Genomic DNA, 19485 nt, shown 5'->3' with positions numbered 1-19485 from the left:
TCACGTAGAGGCAAAAGACAAAGAAACAAAAGAATGGCAGAGAAAGTGACTGCACTGGGCCCCACAGTGGAGCCTCCAGGATTCTCTGGGCTGCACACACCTGGGCCTGCTTGCGCCCTGCCCCCACGCAGACGGCCGGCCCAGGGGCTGTGGCCGCACACACAGAGCAGCTCCCACGCACCTGGTCCCAGGCCACCGCCTCAGCCCTTTCCTCCAACACGGCAGGCTCAGGTCTGCGTCTGCATCCACCCAGCGTGACTCCTCCCGCCACTCCCAGGGAAGCCCTACGGGATGTGCAGGATGTGCGGCAGCTGCTTGGAGGGCCCGGGACAACACAGCCCAGGATGGGGGAGTGAGTGGCGGCTCACGGGGAGAACCTCGACCGAAAGGAGCAAGCAGACACACATTTGGTAGACAGATGATTCGTTCCTCCACCTCCCCAATGCGCTGTTCCAAAGCACTGTGGTTTGTGTAGCCACAGAAAACCAGTCGTGTTTTCTGGCCACTGTGAGACCACCTGAGTAACGCACAGCCTGGTAGTTGCTGCTCCTTTTTCTTTGCTGCACTGCCGTTTTCCCTTTGTCCCTGGTGTCCTGGGATTGCATTTCAAATAAAGGATTGATAAGAAGTTTTGCTCATATTCTATTTTCTGGGGGAATTCAGCCTTAGTGATCAAAATGTGATAGATGATGGAGATGATACTGGGTTCCGTGAATCAGAGAATAGAACAGTGGAATTAAACAATAATAAAAATGTGAAGGCCGGGCGCGGTGGCTCACGCCTGTAATCCTAGCACTCTGGGAGGCCGAGGCGGGTGGATTGCTCAAGGTCAGGAGTTCGAGACCAGCCTGAGCGAGACCCCGTCTCTACTAAAAATAGAAAGACATTATATGGACACCTAAAAATCTATATAGAAAAAATTAGCCGGGCATAGTGGCGCATGCCTGTAGTCCCAGCTACTCGGGAGGCTGAGGCAGTAGGATCGCTTAAGCCCAGGAGTTTGAGGTTGCTGTGAGCTAAGCTGACGCCACGGCACTCACTCTAGCCTGGGCAACAAAGTGAGACTCTGTCTCAACAAAAAAAAAAAAAAAATGTGAGAGGAGAGAATTGCAAGAAATGTTCCATGACCTGAAATATTATTAGAGAATGATAAATACTGAGATTTATCCTGCTAAGATTACTGAACTTTAAAGAAGCAAAATGGAACTTATAAATATTCAATAAGAAGAAACAGGGGACTTATACGCCAAAAAAAAAAAAGACTGGCTAGAACTTCCCCTCTACCACAGCAGACTTCAGGATGAAATGGAGCAATCAGATGTCTACAAAATTTTGACAGAAAAAAAATGCAAACCTCAAAACTCAGCAAGCTGTTATTTACATGAGAAGTCAGCAGAAGGACATTCTAAATATGCAGAAAGGATTAATGTATGAAATGCACTTGACAACATAACCAAACCACGTAAGAGATACTCTCCTGGATCAAAGATTTAAATAAAACCTTAAAACCTTTTCTTGTCTTGTAGTGGGAATATATTTTCTTTCCCATGACCCAACAGCCAGAAACTGTAAAGGAGAAACATGAAAAATATTTGCAAGGCAAAGACAAATAACACAAAAAAATAATTACAAATATAACAAAAATGCCTAATATCCTATTATGTAAGGAAGTTTTAACGTCTATAAGAAAAGATATCCAACTGAAAAATGGGCCAAGTACATGAAAAAGCAATTCATAGTTGAATTCCAAATGTGTGAGTGTGTTGGTGTATAAATGTCCTTACTAGTAATGAAAAAGTGCAAATTTAAATAAGAATGTGAGGTTGATTTTTATCTACCATATTGGTAAAAGTGAGAAAGGTAGACACGTCCAGTGTTCCAACAGCCACGTGACTGGCAGGCAGCTGAGCAGTACATGTGGAGATTTTAAACAAGTGCACCTGTTGACCAGCTTCCCCGCTTCTAGCATTTTACTATGACGAAACAATCAGACCAATGTATAGTAGTGTACATCGTAGCAATTTTCCCTTTAACTGTGTTGTGAATGACCTAAATGCCCAGTAATGGAGGAGGGTTTGACCAAGTGTGATATATCCATTGAATTGAATACTGTACTGGCATTCAACACAATGGTATAGTTCACCATTCTTTGACATGGAAAGATAGCTATGCCTATTCTGGAACTGAAAAGGTAGATGTCAGAGCAAGAATTATGTGATCACATTTATATAAAAGTGTGTGTGCGTGCGTGTGTGTGCGTGTGTGTGTACTCCCACCGCATCACACAAACAACTGAACACGTGGAGGGTGGTTACTTACGGGGAGTGAGATGAGGGTTACATTTTTGCTTCTTTGTCCTTGCTTTGTGTAAATTTTCTAAATGTCTGATTTTTAAATTTATGGTAAGATAAATGAATACACATGTCTTTATTTAAGGAAAAGAAACCACTTTAAAAAGTGTATGCCCACAGGGGTTGATTTTCAACCAACACGGTAGCGTTCCTGTGAAGTTTGCCTTGACGTGCAATACGTCAGTGTTGTGGAGAGGACCAAAGACCACGCTAGTGAGGACAAGTCGGAGATATTCATTTGGAACTGGCTACGGCAAAGGGAGTTAGACACCATCACAAGCGTGTGCCAGTGACTCAAAGGCCAGCAGGGATGTGGGAAAGCTTTAGAGTGAAAGAAAGGGACGGTTTCAGGTGAGCTCTGCCTGGAGGGTGTCGGTGGGGGAAGCTGCAGGTGGATGAACTTGAAGAGAGACATCTACGTGATTGGGTGGAGAGCGTATTGGGCTCTCGCTGCTGGTTCTGAGTTGGAACTGTGGGTGAAATATTAGGGATGCTGGCAGTCGTTGACCACGTCCTTGCTGTTCTGAGCCAATTGCAACAGCGACTGGTTTCCTGGACCGGCTGCCGCAGAGGTGGGTCTACCCGTTTGTATGTTCAGTCTCTCAGTGCCCTGCAATTGATTTATGTCCTTGGCCACACCATTCTAAAGAATCTAGAACTCTTCCCTTGGGACTCAGCCATCCCAGCATCTCTATTAGCTTAGCAGTATACTTGGAATAATGTCCAACCTGTATTTCCACCATCAGCAAACATTATCTGCCTCCATTCTTACCGATCTAATTTATAAGTGTGAGTTACATATCCAGTTTTCTATTCAGCAGTATACTGGAATGTTCGTATCACTCATGCTGTGGCTGGCTGTCATCCACAGAGAACTCACCTGAGATAAGCACGGGGTTGAGTGTATAAGATGTTATTATTTTACTTGTATCTCACTATGGCTCTATAGTGTGTCCCTACAGGTCCCGCTTTGCAGATGAGGAAACTGAGACTTGGAGGGGTCCGGGAACATGTCCACAGTCACAGAACGTGTTATTCGAAATGCCTTTTGAGCTTGGGTATGTCCGACTGCAAAGCTGGTCCTTATAAGCCTCACGAAGTGTGACACCCCTCTGAGACGATTTGGCCACACACATGGGCTGGGTCACCAAGGCCCAGAGAAGCCTGGGAGAGAATGCAATGCACCAATTCTGAGCTGCAGGTCTTGCTTCTTAAAGACCATAAAAGAATCTTACCCCATAATTCTTTATGTACCTGGAGGGTTTCCATCATGGTGGCAGGAAGTTGGATTCTAGCTAATGTCATCTTTTGGCAGTGACCATAATTCACTTTGATAATTACTAACCTGCTTGCCCAGGGATGCGTGAAGTCCCATCGTGGACAAGAGAACAAGAGGTACAAGCCCCCTGCAGGCTGTCTTCTCCAGCAAAACGTAGCACTTTTACTGTTGTAGTCGGAAATATACCAGCTCTCCGGTATTTACAGAACAGCACTTTGCAATATTATGTCAGTGCTTACCAAGTGCACAGGAAGCTCCTTTATAATTTCAGAATTTTCAACTTGAACTGGTCCAGGCATTTTCTAATTGCTCCTTTGTTCTCTTCCATGGGAATACATTTCACCATGGGAAACATATCTTGGAAATTTCTAATACATCTCCGTTTCTCCTCACTGTGTCCTTTTTGCCTTTTCTATTTACTTACTCTCTCCCCCTCCCTCTTGTACCCCAACTGCAGCCAGTTTTTAACCAGCCTGTGCCACCCAGGATGCCTGAACACTCCAGTGACAGGAGGGCTTCCGACGCTGAGGTGGGGACACGCTCAACCTCTGGAGCCAGATTGCCTGACTTCCCACTTGGTCCTCCTGCTCACAGGCAATGTGGCTCTGGGCAGGTAACTTAACCTCTCTGCACCTGATGACTTGTCTGGGAAATGGGGCTAATGAGCGCACCTGCCTTATAGGGGTTTTGTTGTCTTCTTAAGGGTGTCACGGGAATTGAATGAGCTCATATGTAAACTCTTCACCCAGTGCCTGGCACATAGTAGGACTCTAACAAATCAACTATTCCTGTGGCTTCCACAGCTTAGGAGCTGTGTGTGGCTCACAGCGAACACCCTTAGCATGTTGTAGAATCCAGCATGCATCAACACATTTGTTAACGTCATGATTTTGAAATAGCGTACCAACCAGTTGTATTATCCTTTTTTAAAAAGCAATGTCAGGAGTTTTGATGCAAGAGTGACAGGTGATGGGTCTTTCTGGGGGGAGGGGAGGACATTGGTAAGCACAGTTTTGGGGAATAGGTTCCCAAACAGCTCCCCACACTACACAGGGCAACAGTTTCTCTGCTGTCATCATTGTTACTGGCAGCATTTCTGTGTTTAAATGTTTTAAAAGGCAACAAATTTCCAAGACAAAACAACGATCCATATATAAGTATATTTGGAATTGGAAAAGGGAGACAAGAATTACTTCTCAAGGGCTCTGGTGACATTTGCTCCTGGTACCAGTTAATCGATTGATTCATACAGCTGTTCCACGAATCTTAACTTTGGTTAATTTCACAAGAATCTCGTAGAAATGGAAATAGCACATCCCCCCCAAAAATAGGTCCTGCTAAGTCATTTGCGAAAACCATACTCAAAGGGAAAAATTCTGCAGTATACAGGAAGGGAAAAAATCACAGTACTGTCATGACTACAAACACGCTCACACATTCTGGCCAATTTAAGATGAAAGCAAATGTGTCCATTCCGTTTTGGGAAAGTTACTCAGTGACCACATAAATAGTTTTTTCTCTCACAAGTGGCAGTTTAAGACAGGTTTACATTTTTTAAAAAACTCCATTTATGCTGTACCAGCGAGGAGAGGAAAGATACTAGAGAACCGAGAGCACACCGACACTCAATGGTACAGACACGACTGACTTTGAGCACATCAGTCACACTCGACACCGTTTGAGATTAATTCCCAGAGTCCTTTGCACACTTATTCATGATTTTGCTCTTCGAAAGGAAGTTTTTTTCACCCCTGTGCCAACTCCATTGCGAAAGGACCTTTTCGTAACCGTCTTCTCCAAAATTGGCTTTAGGAAAGCTAGTCCCTCTCTCCTGTCCAGCCTGGTTGGGCAGCTGTTCAGCAGGATGAGGAAGAAATCAGATTTTCCAGACACCTGGCAATTCAGACGGAGGGAGGAGAAAGAGAATTCAGCATTAGGGTTAAAAGTTTATTTCAACAGTAACAATTTTCAAAATCTTAGGACAATAAACCCAATATATCCCATCTTCTTAAGGGTGTAAATTTTGCTAAAACACAATATATATTCTATCTAGATACAAAATAATATTTGCCCACTTATCCAGTTTTTACACTACTTATGTAATAGCTGCTATTCAGTATTTATACCATCCACCATACGTGGTTATCTTGTTGCTATTATTTTGTAAAGAATATTTCAAGTGGCACTAATTAGTCCTGGGAATAGTTTTTTAAATTCACTTAGAAAACAACCCATGATGCTCAGACTCCAGGCTTCAGTTGGAACCACTTTCCTTCTGGGGCCTGTCCTGGTCCATCTGCCAAGGTTCTCCTTAGGGATGTCTTGTTCCTTGAACACCGCTGCCTTCATCTTTTGACTTTGGTTCAGTTCCTCATCGAGGACTCAAGGCCTGGGTACTGTAGGATAGTGTAGGGGCTCAGTGGTAGAAGAAACAGGTCTGGAGTGTTAGAGCTCAAACTGGCCTTCAAGAACCTGCAGTTCAACCTCGTATTTTGCAGCCAGAGAAACCAAGAGCAAAAGGGTATGTCCCAAATAACAGGGCTCCCCAGACAAATCATTCTCACTGAACTCCGGGAAGAATCAGTGGGCTTTCCCCACCCCACTTTTTGATCTGGGAATAGTCAAAGAGAGTTTCAGAAATATTGGTCATGAGAAAAACCAATCAAAACTTTTAGTTGAACATTTCCCTGTGTTAACAGAGGAAATCTGAGCGCTGTACAGAGAATGTCTTCTATTTTAAATCCCCAGAGGGAGGGGCCCATGAGTCACTGCAGGAAGGGAAGGAATCCAGTTCTTTCCAGAAATACTCATGATGCCACCTTTATGCTGCAAAGAAATGTATCAGTTCTCGCTATCAGATTCCTAAAACACCCTAAACATCCCTAAAAAGTTACTGATGCCCTTTGCGGATCACTGAAGGCAGCCCTTGCCAGGGCAGACTCGGTATCAGAATAATACCGTGTGTTTGCCTGGTTGATGGACTTTATGAGGGCCATGACAAATATTATAAGAGCCTATGCGTCATTTGTCTGCATAATCATTCACCCTAAGCAATCAAGTTGGCACAAACACTGTTCACACCGTTAACAACACGACCGGGTAATCACGGGAACAAAATTGCCATGTGTGCAAAAATAGAAATACGGAAAACATGGTGAAAGGAGAAACATTTCATTTATGGGCAAGGTGGTTTCCTAAGTATTTCAGAATAAAGTACATTCTCAATTTAAGAAGAAAAAGCTGCAGACAGTGTCTCCGACAGCAGTGTCATGAGTAAACCTCTGGGGGAGAACAGAAAGTCATTAGGAAGGCTCTTGAGAAAATACACCAATTTGTGGATTGTGACTCATCAACTTGGCCAATGTGGTGTGGTATAGAATCAATGACTCAACAGGAGTTGAATGCTCATGGGAGCAAAACAGGAAAGAAAGGAAGCTACATTAAGTAAACAAGAGATAGAAAAATGACAGATGAGAAGATTAGTGAGAAGACCAATAATACAAATAACTAGATCATTATGTTTGGATATATACTTATCATTTAGGACTTATGTGACATCTCTTTATCCTAAAAGGAGTTTCATAAATTACATTGATTTTAATAATTACAGTGTGACAGGTTGAATTTTAGTGAAAAAAGTTAAAGTTCAAAACGTCATCAGTGACAAATGTTATTTTAAAACTTTAAAATAGTGACATAAAAACAACTGAAATATAATATAGAAACAGCATTAAATATTCCAAAGAAAGACATTTATTTTCTGAATGTCTGGAACAGTTCAATGAACAGGGAAGCTCCATCAATACTGTTGAATAAATATATGAATTAATATTTCATGAGATGTTTTATTGAGACCTAACATTGTGTCTATATTCTGCATCTGAAAAAAGTCCCTATTATTGTAAAATTGGGAAATTCAGTGTTTTTGAAAAATAATCATTGTGTTTTTAATATCATTTCAGTGGTTAAATGTTCATTTTGATTACAAATGAATGCATATAGAACAAATAATTTGTCATGGGCAAAATACTTAACATTTTACATTGAAATGAATATTTCCCTATGCAGGAGCCAACCTCTAAATTATTCAAAACAAAGTTTGATATAGTCTACTATTACTTATTTTTACATAAATGTTTCCTTTTACTAATTTCTTCAATCTGTTTATACTTTTGTACGGAGAACTCTAATAATAAAGGAAATTACTTTTCTATCACATGTTCCTTGAGATTATTTTGAATTTACATACCCTACAATTCTAGTCATCTATTCAAGCATCAACAGTAGAGGCCAAACACTCACCTTAGAAGATGGGATAGGATAACACCAAAGCACGGCCATGGTGGACAGCGACAGAACTAAGATAAGGTTGATTTTTAATGAGCTGCAGAACAGAAAAAATAACACAAAGGTTTAGTCTTATCTAGGCAAGCATAAGTAAAAAAGCATATAAAAATTCAACATTTTTCTTTGCGAAAAATTCTGCCTTTTACCTAATCATTTTCGGCGTCCCCAAATCCGCACAGATGGGTGGTTTTATTGCCAAATTCCTCACACTTACTGTCCAGAATCCTCCTTGGGTGGCCCTTTTATACCAGAAAAGTTCTAGAGTAAAAATGTCATCATGTCCCATCCTATGTGACTAATTGGTCTGGCTGTGGCCTTTTGTTCTTATTGAGTCTGAAAAGGACAATGGCATATAGGCATTGTCATGGAGCTACCACCTATTGACTTCATTTAAAGTTTGCCATTAAGAATGTCCTTCAAAAGCATTGTCTTCTGGGCTGCATCATTGTGACACAGACAGCCAGAGGTCTCAAAACGAAACAAAAGTTTTCTTTTAGCTTAGCGTTTAAACCCTTAAGAAAAATGACATTATTTCCTTGAATGTCCCAGACATATTGTTTCAGAGACTAACACAAAAGAAATCCCTACCAGAATAAAAAGCATCTACCCAACAATGTATGCAGATTATTTAAATTTGCTGCATAAGATTTCCTTCCTTTAGGACTTCAGCAGTTAAAGCAGGGAAATAAATGTCTCCCCCTTTCCACGAATCATCCCAGTGAAGGAAGGACACTGTGTCTACCCGCTTTCCATGTGCGCTGCCAACGCCCCAGGTCCAGCATTCTGGGAGAGCCTGCCTTGGCCTCCTTTCCCCCTAGGGTGTGGGATTTCTCTGGGAAGCCTTCGCTGTCCTTGCACTTCAATGGGCATCTGCATTAATAAATTGATCCGGGAGCACTAAGTGCGAACAGATGTTGCTGAGGCTTACAGTGGAGGAAAGTACCAAGGGAGGTGCTTCATGCTTGGATAACTCGTGCTTCTGAGACGGTGCCAGCATGTTTTAATACAAAGCAACCAAGGATAATCCTTGCCTCCTCAAGGTCAGCACCTTTTGGAGGACAAAGCTGCCCTGTGTCTGGGGCATTTGCTGCCTACTTGTCAGAGCTGCATTCCTTTCTTTTGGGAACTGCCATTCACAGGATTTCCACGCAGTTGTCAATCACATAGTCACAGTTTTTCTATCACAAAGAAAAGCAAGTGACCCAGACCCTCAAGAGAACCCAGATCATAGGGTTAGTGCCAGGCTAGGGGCTGGGGCAAGTGCTCCAAACACCTTTGGTCAGAGTTCTTTGGGGACATCATGTGGCCATTAGGAGACAAATGGCCTTAAGAACACTAGGGACTGAACACATATGTACGTTTGGTTTCTCCCTTAATCCAACTAAAATAAAACCAAAAAGGATGAAAAAGGAGATGACAGCAACAATATTTTGTTAAGTGATGAACAATTGACTAAGTAGACCTGAGAAAGGTACTTATTAAAAGACCCTCAACAGACTCAAGTTTTCATGAAACCAGTTGACTTTTTACTGCATGTGGCGAAGGTAACACCAAAAAGAAGGATTAAGTGGAGGTTTAAGAATCAGCTCAATCAACACCACATTCCTTCTCCAATTCCCATTCCCAGACACCATCCACTCGCTGGACTTGGCAGAAGACCATAGGTTTATCCTAAGGAGAGGGTGACACACAGGTCTCCTGCTGAGAGACTCTGGCATGGAGGAGTGAGAGGGTCCCTTCTAAAAGCAAAGGCTGAACAAGTATTCAACTCTGTGCCAAGACCCACGGATCTCTTCCTCGACACCACCCTCAGCACACTGCCAAATGGTCCTTGCCCTCAAGACAAGGGAATGGAAGATCCTTCTCTGAGGAAAAACCCAGAGATACAGATGCCAGATTTTCCTAATAAAAACACTTCCACCACCTGCAATCCACTAAAGTCCACAGCTGACAATTCCCAATAACACAAACTCCTTCCACAGACTAGACTTTCTAGTGCCCCACTCTTAAATATAAACACACAACCCACAGACACAGCTGAAATGAATGAAGGATACTTGTAAAGTCATAACCTAGTAAGAATAAAGGTGTGAGAGAAGTCTACAGCAACAATAATTTATCAGGAAAAATAGAGACCAAAACAAACAGAATAAAAAATAACTTGAAGGAAATAAAAGAAAATGCAGGAGAAGAACACTAAAAAAAAAAAAAACAACCTAATATTAATATTCTCAGTGATAAAAGAGAAGATATTGTACCTATAAAACAAGAAAAGAAAGCTATTAAAAGGGAAACATTTGAGGATTAAAAAAAAGCTCATGAAAATTGAAACTATAAGTAAACTCAGTAGAAGGATTAAAAGATAAGGTTAAATAAATCTCCCAGATATTAGAGAAAAAAAGAAGAGAAAGATTAAGGTAATAAAAGAATAAGAATAGTCTTGCAGATTCAGCATAGTAACAATAGGAATGGGGAAAGAATTATCCATAAAGATTTAAGAACATTATGCACAACAGAAGGTTATGACTTTCCAGATGGAAAGGATTGGCCACATGTCCAGCTCAATGGATAAAATTCAACCCATTCCAAGATCACCATCATGAAATTCAGCAAATTGGATCCTACCAGCTTCCAGATGTCCTGCAAAGTCTCAGAAGTCAGAAATACTTTGGACTTCTCAAAAATAACACTGGGAAGTTAGAAGACAATGGAACAATGTCTTCATAATCCTGGAGAAAAAATTGCTTTCAATCTAGAATTTATTGCCAACAAATCAGAAATAATCAGAATTTATTCCTCTCTTTAAGTAAGACTATAATTGATATTTTCAAATATGTGAAATCGCAAAATTGCATTTCCCACCAACTCTTTCTCAGGAAGCTACTACAGGATGTGCTCCACCAAAACAAATATACAAACCTATAGAGTGGAAAATGTGAGATACACATAACAGGCGATGAATATAGGAGACGAATGAAGAAAAATTTCAAGATGACAATAAAGAAAGATCTGCAATGAGATCTGTACCAGCCCTGGAGGGCAACAAATCAGACTGATGTGGGTTGAAGGCTCTGAGACTTCTGCAAGAGGGCAAAAGTCACAGAATGCCCGAATGTTGTGAGAAGAGAATTAGGCAATTGGGGAACTGGGGATTGAATGACATTTCTGTAGAGAAAAGAAAAAGAGGGACATATATTCACTCTGATGAAAACAATGCTATATAGGAAAGAAACGTAATCACAGTAACTACTTGACTCAGCTGGGAGTGGCATTTACAGTTTTAATAATGTAATTATTGAATAATGATCTAGCCAGAAGAGTAATTGAACTACAGTGGGAGCTGGGTGCAGGAAAGGGGATATTTCTGTGGTGAATGAGTTGCCTGACTTCTATAAAGGGAATTCAAGATATAATGATGACACATGAAAAATAAAAATGAATCATGTTATTTACAGATAAATAGAAAGATTATCAGCTAAAAAGGTTGAAAGTGATGATTCTGGGGGAGAAAATTGACAAGGGAGCACAGTGCTGTTTTCACAGAAGTGTCTCTTACAATAATTTGATTCCTTAAGTGGGGTGCACTGTTAACTATGATAAAAGCAAAGCTTTAAAAAAAATTATAGCACGTGGACTAGGTGTGCCTAGAGATGTGGGGTCTGGGGGCCATCTAGTGCTGTAGAGAAACTGCCCACGCCAGAATCAGAGCCTTGAGATGGAGAGTGAGAGAGAGGGAAGGAGGGAGGGAGCCCCTAACTATAAGTGGCTGCTGGCTGTACACTGCCGTGGAGGGCAGAAACAGGACTAGAGAGGCAGAAGCCTCCAGAAAATTCTGCCCAATACAGGCCCCTCAGGGTTTTGCCTGGAACTGGATTGGCTCTTGGTGATGTTTCTATAGCGTGATGTCTAACAGATATTATGGTATAATTAAAACATGCAAAGACCCATTGTCAACAACACCCAAAGTGAAGGTCAGCACCCGTCTCTGTTTTGGAATTTGTCAGACTTCTCCTTGAAAGCTGAGCCTTTTATCTGTCATGATGGGACTGTCTCTGAGTCACCCAAGCCCTTTTCACGTATTTCCTCCTAGCGTCGTGGTGAAAGCGAGACGGAAGGAGCAAATTCTCGGTGACTTTTGCTTCTCATCAGTCAACCCTATAGTGTTCCGAGACGTTCTGAATCACCCCTGAGAAGTTCAAGTACGTCAAGTCAGACATATTTTGGAGCGAAAAGATTAAAAAAAAAAAAAAAGCCTTTTCTAATTCCCAGAGCTTCCTGTTATAACACCAAGAAGCTTCCTACAAGGGACAACTTTATCGCTACTGGGTTTAGCAACTTGCTAGAACTAGGACTTAGAAAGGTGTTAAAATGATTTTAGGGGAACAAACAAGTTGGAAAAGGCTAGCAGGTCACTGCAATTTAGGGTTTTAGTATCTTAAAAAAAATTCTACAATTGATTTCCTCGTCTGTAATTATAATACACATTAAGCCCCGCATCTTTCTGCATGTATGGAAAAATCGATTTAATTTTACTGCTTCTTAATTCATACAACCGTTATATCCTCTGAAAGTATAATTAAAATGCAGAATGTGTCTAAGTGCATTTTCTGGTTTTATTCTAGAGTAGAAGAAATAAAGGCTTGTGAGGAGCTTAGGTTAATTTATTGAAATAAATCATTGCTCCAACTCATGGTTGCTCCTAAGAAGCTTTGTTACAGTTTCCATATATGCATTCTGATTGGGCTCAGTGCTTAAGATCAATATTCTATGGAAATAAAAGGGAACAAAAAAAGAATCCAGAAGGTGATGGTACTCATCGTCACAGAATATAAAAAGAACAAGCAAGTCTCCTTGTTTGTCCCAGAGCACACATCTCAGCACCTGCACTGTTGACATTTTGGGCTGATGATCATTGATTGTTGGGAGCTGCCCTGTGCATTGTAGGATGTTTAGCAGCAACCCTGGTTTCTACTCAGTAGATAGCAGTACTACCACCACCCCAGTTGTGATGACCAAAAATGTCTCTAGACATTGCTAAATGTCCCCTGGGGGAAGGGGTTGCAAAACACCCCTACCTGAGAACCGCTATTCCAGAGATGAGCTCTACACTGTCTCCCGGTGGAGGTGGACAGGTGGGGCAGGCATACAATCATACTGTCACAGTGAATTGGCAGCACATTGTTCTTTATTGATGGTGCATAAAATAACAGTGCATCTTATAATTGATAGAGTCTCAGATCCAGTGAAATACGGGTCTTATTTTGAGCACCACGAAAGGCAGCAGTATTTGGGACAAAGGTTTATATGCTACATGTTGGTTTAAACAATTAGTAATAAAATATGCTATTAGGTTTTCTTTTCACTGACATATGTTCTTAGTTACAAACTTCTACATATGGTCTTATTTTTCTTGCACTTTGGTTTTATTTTAATGATACTCTGAATTTGTTTTTAAGAAGGCAGATGTCATATTAGGCATAGTTTCATTGTATCATAGATGACATTGTGTTTAGTAAATTCCATTAATCAGTGATATGGTATTTACAGTTTACTCTTTAGGTGCCTGGTGATAGCAGATGGCTCTTTCTGAACAAGTAAGTGGCCTTTCTAAAGGAATCACAGTGAAAAGGAGAAATCTGTTTTAAAGCACCTTGTCCTGCCAGAGACAGGCCTCCCAATGGAAGCGTTTTCAGGAATGCTCTTTGCAGCAGCCAACGCCCACAGCTGTTTCCAGGATGATCTCCGACTGCGGTGATGCAGAGAGCAGGTGAGAGGGAAGGGAACACCCTCACCTGGCCCCACCAGCTCACATCCCCGAGAGCTTAGCCTGGGCGCCCCTGCGGACCGGCTCAGGGCAGGAACAGGGCTGTTAGATTTGCTGAGTGAAGGCCCCTCCCTGGACGCAGCCCCCCAGGACCTAGAGATGCCTGTAAATCCTACCTCTTGGGATGCACCTGCTGAACATATTCTCACTTTCCATCTCTCTCCTAGTCCTTTTCCCCAAGGTTTTAGGCCTCTCATCCATATATTCTACCATCTAGTTTTTATGAGCACCACAGTTATTTTCCAACTATGTACCCATTTAAACTTTACAGTCTTTTATTAGGGTTGTATTCATGGACAAATAAACACCAGGCACTTGAAACTTTATCTACTGGAAGCTTCTGCTTTGGCCTACAAAATGATCCTGATCTCCCCGCTAAAATAATTTCATGTCATTATCTCTGAAAGATAGAGCTTTCTGAATCTCAGACTCCTAAACAGGGTGAGATAAATTTGTATGTAACTCAAACTCTTGTTATTTTGAGCACTTTTTAAAATCCATTTTTCAATTCTTTTATTTAGAATTCTGACGTTATCAGTAAATATTAAATATATTTAATTTCCCTGTAAAAATGGACGTTAAAGCCCAATTATAAATGTGCAATCCATACTGTGTGTGGTTTGTGTTTGGGGTGAACTGCTGTTGTGCTGTAGTCCTGCACATCTGACTGGTTGTAAACACAGTTGCCTGTAAAAATTGCAAGGGCATCCAACTAATATTTTAACCACACAATTAGTAACAGATACTACAATTCACTCCTGAACAAATGGAAGGTTGCTGAGCCCAATAAAAGCATCTCATTTGCTCTAAATATATGTGTCATTTCTTCTTATCTTGTCAGATGTTTCATAGAGAAAAATTTGAAATATGGGTCAGATGCTGGCCAGAGGGGAATATTAAATACCTGAAAAGTGTGGGCACGTGGGGGCCGAGAAGAGAGAGTGAGGCTTGGCTATGCAGTGGCTTCATCAGAAAATCTTACCAAGCTGGGAGAAGAGCGTTTGATCGCTCCACCCAGGGAAGGGGAGGCTCAGGGCTGGGAGGGGCTCCTGTCTTTACTCCCTGCCCTTGCCTCTGCCAGCTGAGGGTTTGTCCCTGGGATCTACAGATCCTGCACCGTGGTGGGAGGGATCAGCAATGCTGTCACCTGCTTTCTTCTTTATGCCGCATGAAAAGCACAAAGATACGCAGAGGATTTGCCTGTGGGGCTCCAATCGGAACAGCACCGACAGGAGCGTGTGTTTGATCTTGCATTTGGATAGCACGTTTGTTTTTTATAAAATCACTTTCAGACATCTGGTCCTTAAAACACCTTTGTGTAATTGGGGATGTTCCTTTTTATTTTACGAATGAAGAAGCGGAGACACAGAGGTAGATGAGCAGGTGACTGTTGCTCTATTTTCCCCATTTTCTTCCTTTTCAAGATCATACCAGGATTCTCTGGGGAGAGGTGGCATTTGGAATGTTTTAAACCTGCCATTTACAGATAATTGGTTGCCACTAAGGTCTCCTTCTGTTCCCAGCTGCCTTTGGGTCACCCAGTGAGGTGGGCAAGGGCCCCATCTCTGGGGTTTCTCCCGTCTCCTCTCCCAGAGGCACCTGGGTGAGGAGGAGCCGCCTGGGCTGCTGGGAGGGGCTCCTGTGTGTGTGCTGGCCCTGCCTGGAAGGGGGCTGTCCTGTAGTTGTCCCAGACTGCTGTGTCCTCCTCTCCCCCGACTCCCGTCCTGACAACTCCATCTGCCCCCAGCTTGCTCAGCCTGCAGCCGTGGGAAGGGCCCATCCTTCCCTGCTCTGGCCGCCCCACGCTAGGACAGTGGCTTTCAACTCCCAGCTGCCTTCCACATCTTCCCCTGGGAGCAGCAGGAACTTCTGGGTCCCTTCCTCTCTGCATAGTGGCTGGTGGGACTGGGGAGAGCTGTCTCAGGCCCCCTTTCTGGCTTAGAAAACACGAAGCCGCCGTTGCTATTCTCCCGTGGCCACGCAGCCTGGCCTGGCGGAAAGGACGAAGTCTGTCCAGAGACCAGGCAGAGAGGCTAAGCCCCTCTGCTTTTGCGCCCTTTCTGTTCATCTGAGAATTCCTACTGTCCCGTCTGCCGGGTTCTCACTGTGGACAGAGTCAGGGGAGGGGAGGGGGGACGATGACCTCCTCTGACCTCCTCTGACCTTCTCCCTTCCCTCGGGAACTGGAAAGGCTTTCTGTGGCCTTCACTTTCCGATTTGCGTGGAATCCCCTAAAACGTAGCTTCTGCCTTCTTCGGGGGGCACCCACGCTCCCCTCCGCAGTGGAGTGGCCAGAGGAACATGACTGACGGTGACAGAGGTTGCCTTATTTAGCGGTCTCGGGCTACACACCAGCCGTGCTCAGTTAGGTGCCTGGGAAACGTCTTCTAACTTGTGACCTTTCAGAGTCTCCCGTGCCCGTGAAGCAGCAGTGACCACTGTGAAGTGTATGGAGATTAGGTCGAATCGGCAAAGTTCTTTAACAGTTGCGTCGCTGCTGTGACATGTAGTTTAGGTGGAAAAAGTATTAGAGCTCTTTGCGGTTGACAATGACAAGTGCCGGATTACAGCCTTGATCAAACTGGCTTGAGAGGCTGCAAGGCTGTGAGAATCCCCCAGGAGGCAGAGAAGATGGGGTTTAGGTTCCCGACAGCAGACCTGAGTGTCTCCTGCCAACCCATGTCCCACCCCACGTGCTCCACACACCCTCTCCACAGTGCTGGCCGCGCTCTGTTCATCTCCCAGCAGGACTCAGGGCAGGGCCATCTTCCGGCTCAGTTTACTTTCAAGATTCCTGGGGAGGGGAGAATGCCCACTCTTCCCTCCAGAGCAGACCCCCAGGCCCAGTGCCAGTCTCTGCCTCAATAGGACATTTCCTCTCCCAACAGCTGCCACTGCAGCCTCCTGGACTCAGGGAGTGCACCGGGGCGGGACCCCCACCTGACAGCCCTGCCACCCGCCACTTCTCCCCACCAGCCAGAGCTCTGCCAGCCTGTCTCCGAGAGCTGCTGGCTCACGAACGCAGCAATAGGAACAGCCATGGTGGGTCTGCAGGTGAGAGAGGCGAGAGTCCAGCCCGGGGAGGAGTCACACCAGGATCCCACACACCTGCTGCTCGCTGCCGCCAGGAGGCCATGGAGGAGCCGGGGTCTGCCCCGGAAAACCCTGACCATCCCTTCCGGGACTGGCCTCGTGTTTGAAGAAGTTTTCACTGGTTTCTTGGCACTGCTTCCTCCTTCCCTGACAGTGCACGGTGCCTAGGGGATTTATCAGCCCTGAAGTCTGTTCAGTAGTTGCATATTTTTTCTTCTTGTTAATACAGATTCCTGGGTGAAGCCTCAAGAATGGACAAGGTGGAGAAGGGGTGTACTATAATCTGTTTCTGGGATTTTTGCTATGAGAAAGAGGCAGTTCTAGAGGAAAGGGAGCAAAGAGCAGTGGGCCTCAGGCCAGCTCCAGTGAAGTGGAATCACCCACGTCTGCCTTTCTTTGTCCCCGAGGCTGTCCCCAATGGGCAGCCGCGAACTGGGAGGACCTCCCAGCAGTCGACTTCAACCTCATATCTGAATAGCACCAATAACCTGGTTTTGAAAGATTTGTGAGGACTTTTGAGTTTTACTCCTGTTGGAATTATTTTGCTTATTTTCCATGAAAGCCTGTTCAAGATTGGCCAATGCAGCCTAAAGAATCAACACATCTACAGGTCAGATTGTTCAATTCCTTTACATTCATATATGATGCTCTGGGAGGAAGGCGGGGGCTTACAGGCAGAAAATAGGACATTCTTACGGTTTTGCATGTGGTGCAGGAGGCCTCAAATGTGCCTGCCCGACTTGACAGCTCTTGGAGAACCTGCGGGGCGGTTTGGGGCTGCCGGCTGCCGGGCTGCTTGGAGAGATTCTGTAGGAAGTTGCTGCTTAAGAAAGATGTCAGCATTACAGAAAAGACACCTGTCAAAGATGAAACCTCATCTCACTTTAGAATAAAGAGCTCCTTTGGCTCCTCAGCTGAGCATATGATAAACATGTAATTTCTCTGAGCAGCCGCAAGAATAAATTGCCAGCAGAGTGGCAGGAACTGAAGAACAGTCTTTGAACTTGAATGGCAATAGTGGTCTTGTTTTGGAGTACCTACTGTGTGTCAGGTCCGTGCCAGGCATGCGGCAAGCAATCCAGGGTGGCAGGCATTGTCACCACGCACTGTGGACAAGCACCCAAGGCCCTGTACAGGTTAGGGCTCTCGATGGTAAGACCCAGAGATGGGCTAGTTCAGACCAGACCGGGGAAGACTGTGGGAGGCTCACAGAGGAAAAGAGAAGTTGAACAACTGTGTTTGGGACGGGCAGATCCAGGCAGATCTGGGTAGCAGGAACTCATGGATGCAGCAAGGTGACAGACCACTTAGCAACTCTGCCCCCGAGGATCGGCCTAGCTGGGTCACAAGAGCTTGCCAGGGTGGGAGAAGGGCACGTGTGAACTGTTTTATCGGAACCGTGCGGGAAGGTGGCAGAGCCCTTCTGTTCCCGCAGTGTTGCTACCTCGGGAGACCCAGGAGTGCCAGGCAGGCCAAGGCACAGAGACGGCCCAGGGAGAGTAAGTGTCTCTTTGAGAAGCAGTGGAGTGTGGGGCTATGAGCATAGACTCTGGAGCCTTGAACTCCCAACTCCCAGCTCTGTGACCTTAGACAAGTGGCTTAATCTCTCTGTGCCTCAGTTTCCCCTGTGAAGTCATGCCAATAATAAACACCAATAACTACGTGGTGGGATTGCAGTGAGGTGCGTTCATACACCTCAAGTGCTTAGAACAGTGCCTAGCACAGCTCCACGGGGTCGCTAGTATTGTCACTGTCTTACCCGAGGTCTAGGACTCGCTACATAATTTGCAATGAACAATGAAAACATGGGATTCCTTGTTCAAAAATTATTAAGAATGTCCAGACACAGACAGCAGAGCATCACACCAAGTGAGGGGCCCTACAGAGCGCGGGGGGACCCAGTGGGACCATGGAGCCGCGGAGCCAGCCCCGACGGGATCACCCACTTAGGCAAGGCTGGCACCTAAACACTGAGCATTTGCTGCTCCCCACATCGCCTCTCTCTGTCGCTGAGCTTCTGGTTCTGAAGCACGGCCAGCAGGAACCGTCGGGTTCTCTGCGGAGCTGCGGGGTAAGGCACCCGGAGCCAGAACGCGAAGAGGCTGGCATCCCCCAGACGGCGGCGGGCGCGCTTAGCGAGGCCACCTCCGACACCCTGGGGGGCGTGGGATTCTGGGGAGAAAACTCTCGTGGGCACAGAGCTGGGTCCCAAGTGATGGAAGGAATCGAAGGAAAGAACTGCCAGCGCGAGCCAGCGCCTCTCCATCTCAAGGTGACATGCTTTATTAGGAAGTGACTGGCAGGAGGAAGCACTGTGAGACTGTAAATGCCAGCCCAGGAGCCAGTGCCTCTCACCCTCCGCCATAGGTCCCCTTTAGAGAGAGCAGCCGGCCCGGAGCTGCACACTCCTGGCCCGAGTGATAGCCTTGCCTAAGCCTGAGCTCCTGGCCTCGTTCCTCTGGGGAGCAGACACCTAAGAACGTCACGCCCTCTCCACCCGTCTCAGTGCCTGTTTCATCACGTCTCAGACTTCTGCCTTGCAGGCGTCCTTCTTGTGACCCTGGATGGCTGGGCCACGTGTTGTCTACATT

General features: G+C 44.7%; 1 protein-coding gene across 1 annotated transcript; it reads right to left on the bottom strand.

Moving 5' to 3' along the window:
- Positions 1–5343: 5343 nt before the first annotated feature.
- On the bottom strand, positions 5344–19259 carry NPS (neuropeptide S). Its single transcript, XM_069460189.1, has 5 exons — positions 19250–19259; positions 18892–19066; positions 16775–16849; positions 7933–8014; positions 5344–5523 (listed from the first exon to the last, which is right to left on the bottom strand). Exons 1-5 carry the CDS (start codon positions 19257–19259, stop codon positions 5344–5346), a joined length of 522 nt encoding a protein of 173 aa, XP_069316290.1.
- Positions 19260–19485: the final 226 nt, after the last annotated feature.

Source organism: Eulemur rufifrons, chromosome 28 (genome assembly GCF_041146395.1).
Source record: "Eulemur rufifrons isolate Redbay chromosome 28, OSU_ERuf_1, whole genome shotgun sequence".
NCBI classification, from domain to species: domain Eukaryota; kingdom Metazoa; phylum Chordata; class Mammalia; order Primates; family Lemuridae; genus Eulemur; species Eulemur rufifrons.
The sequence above is the reverse complement of the archived record's forward strand: the minus strand, read 5'-3'. Positions and strand labels throughout refer to the sequence as shown.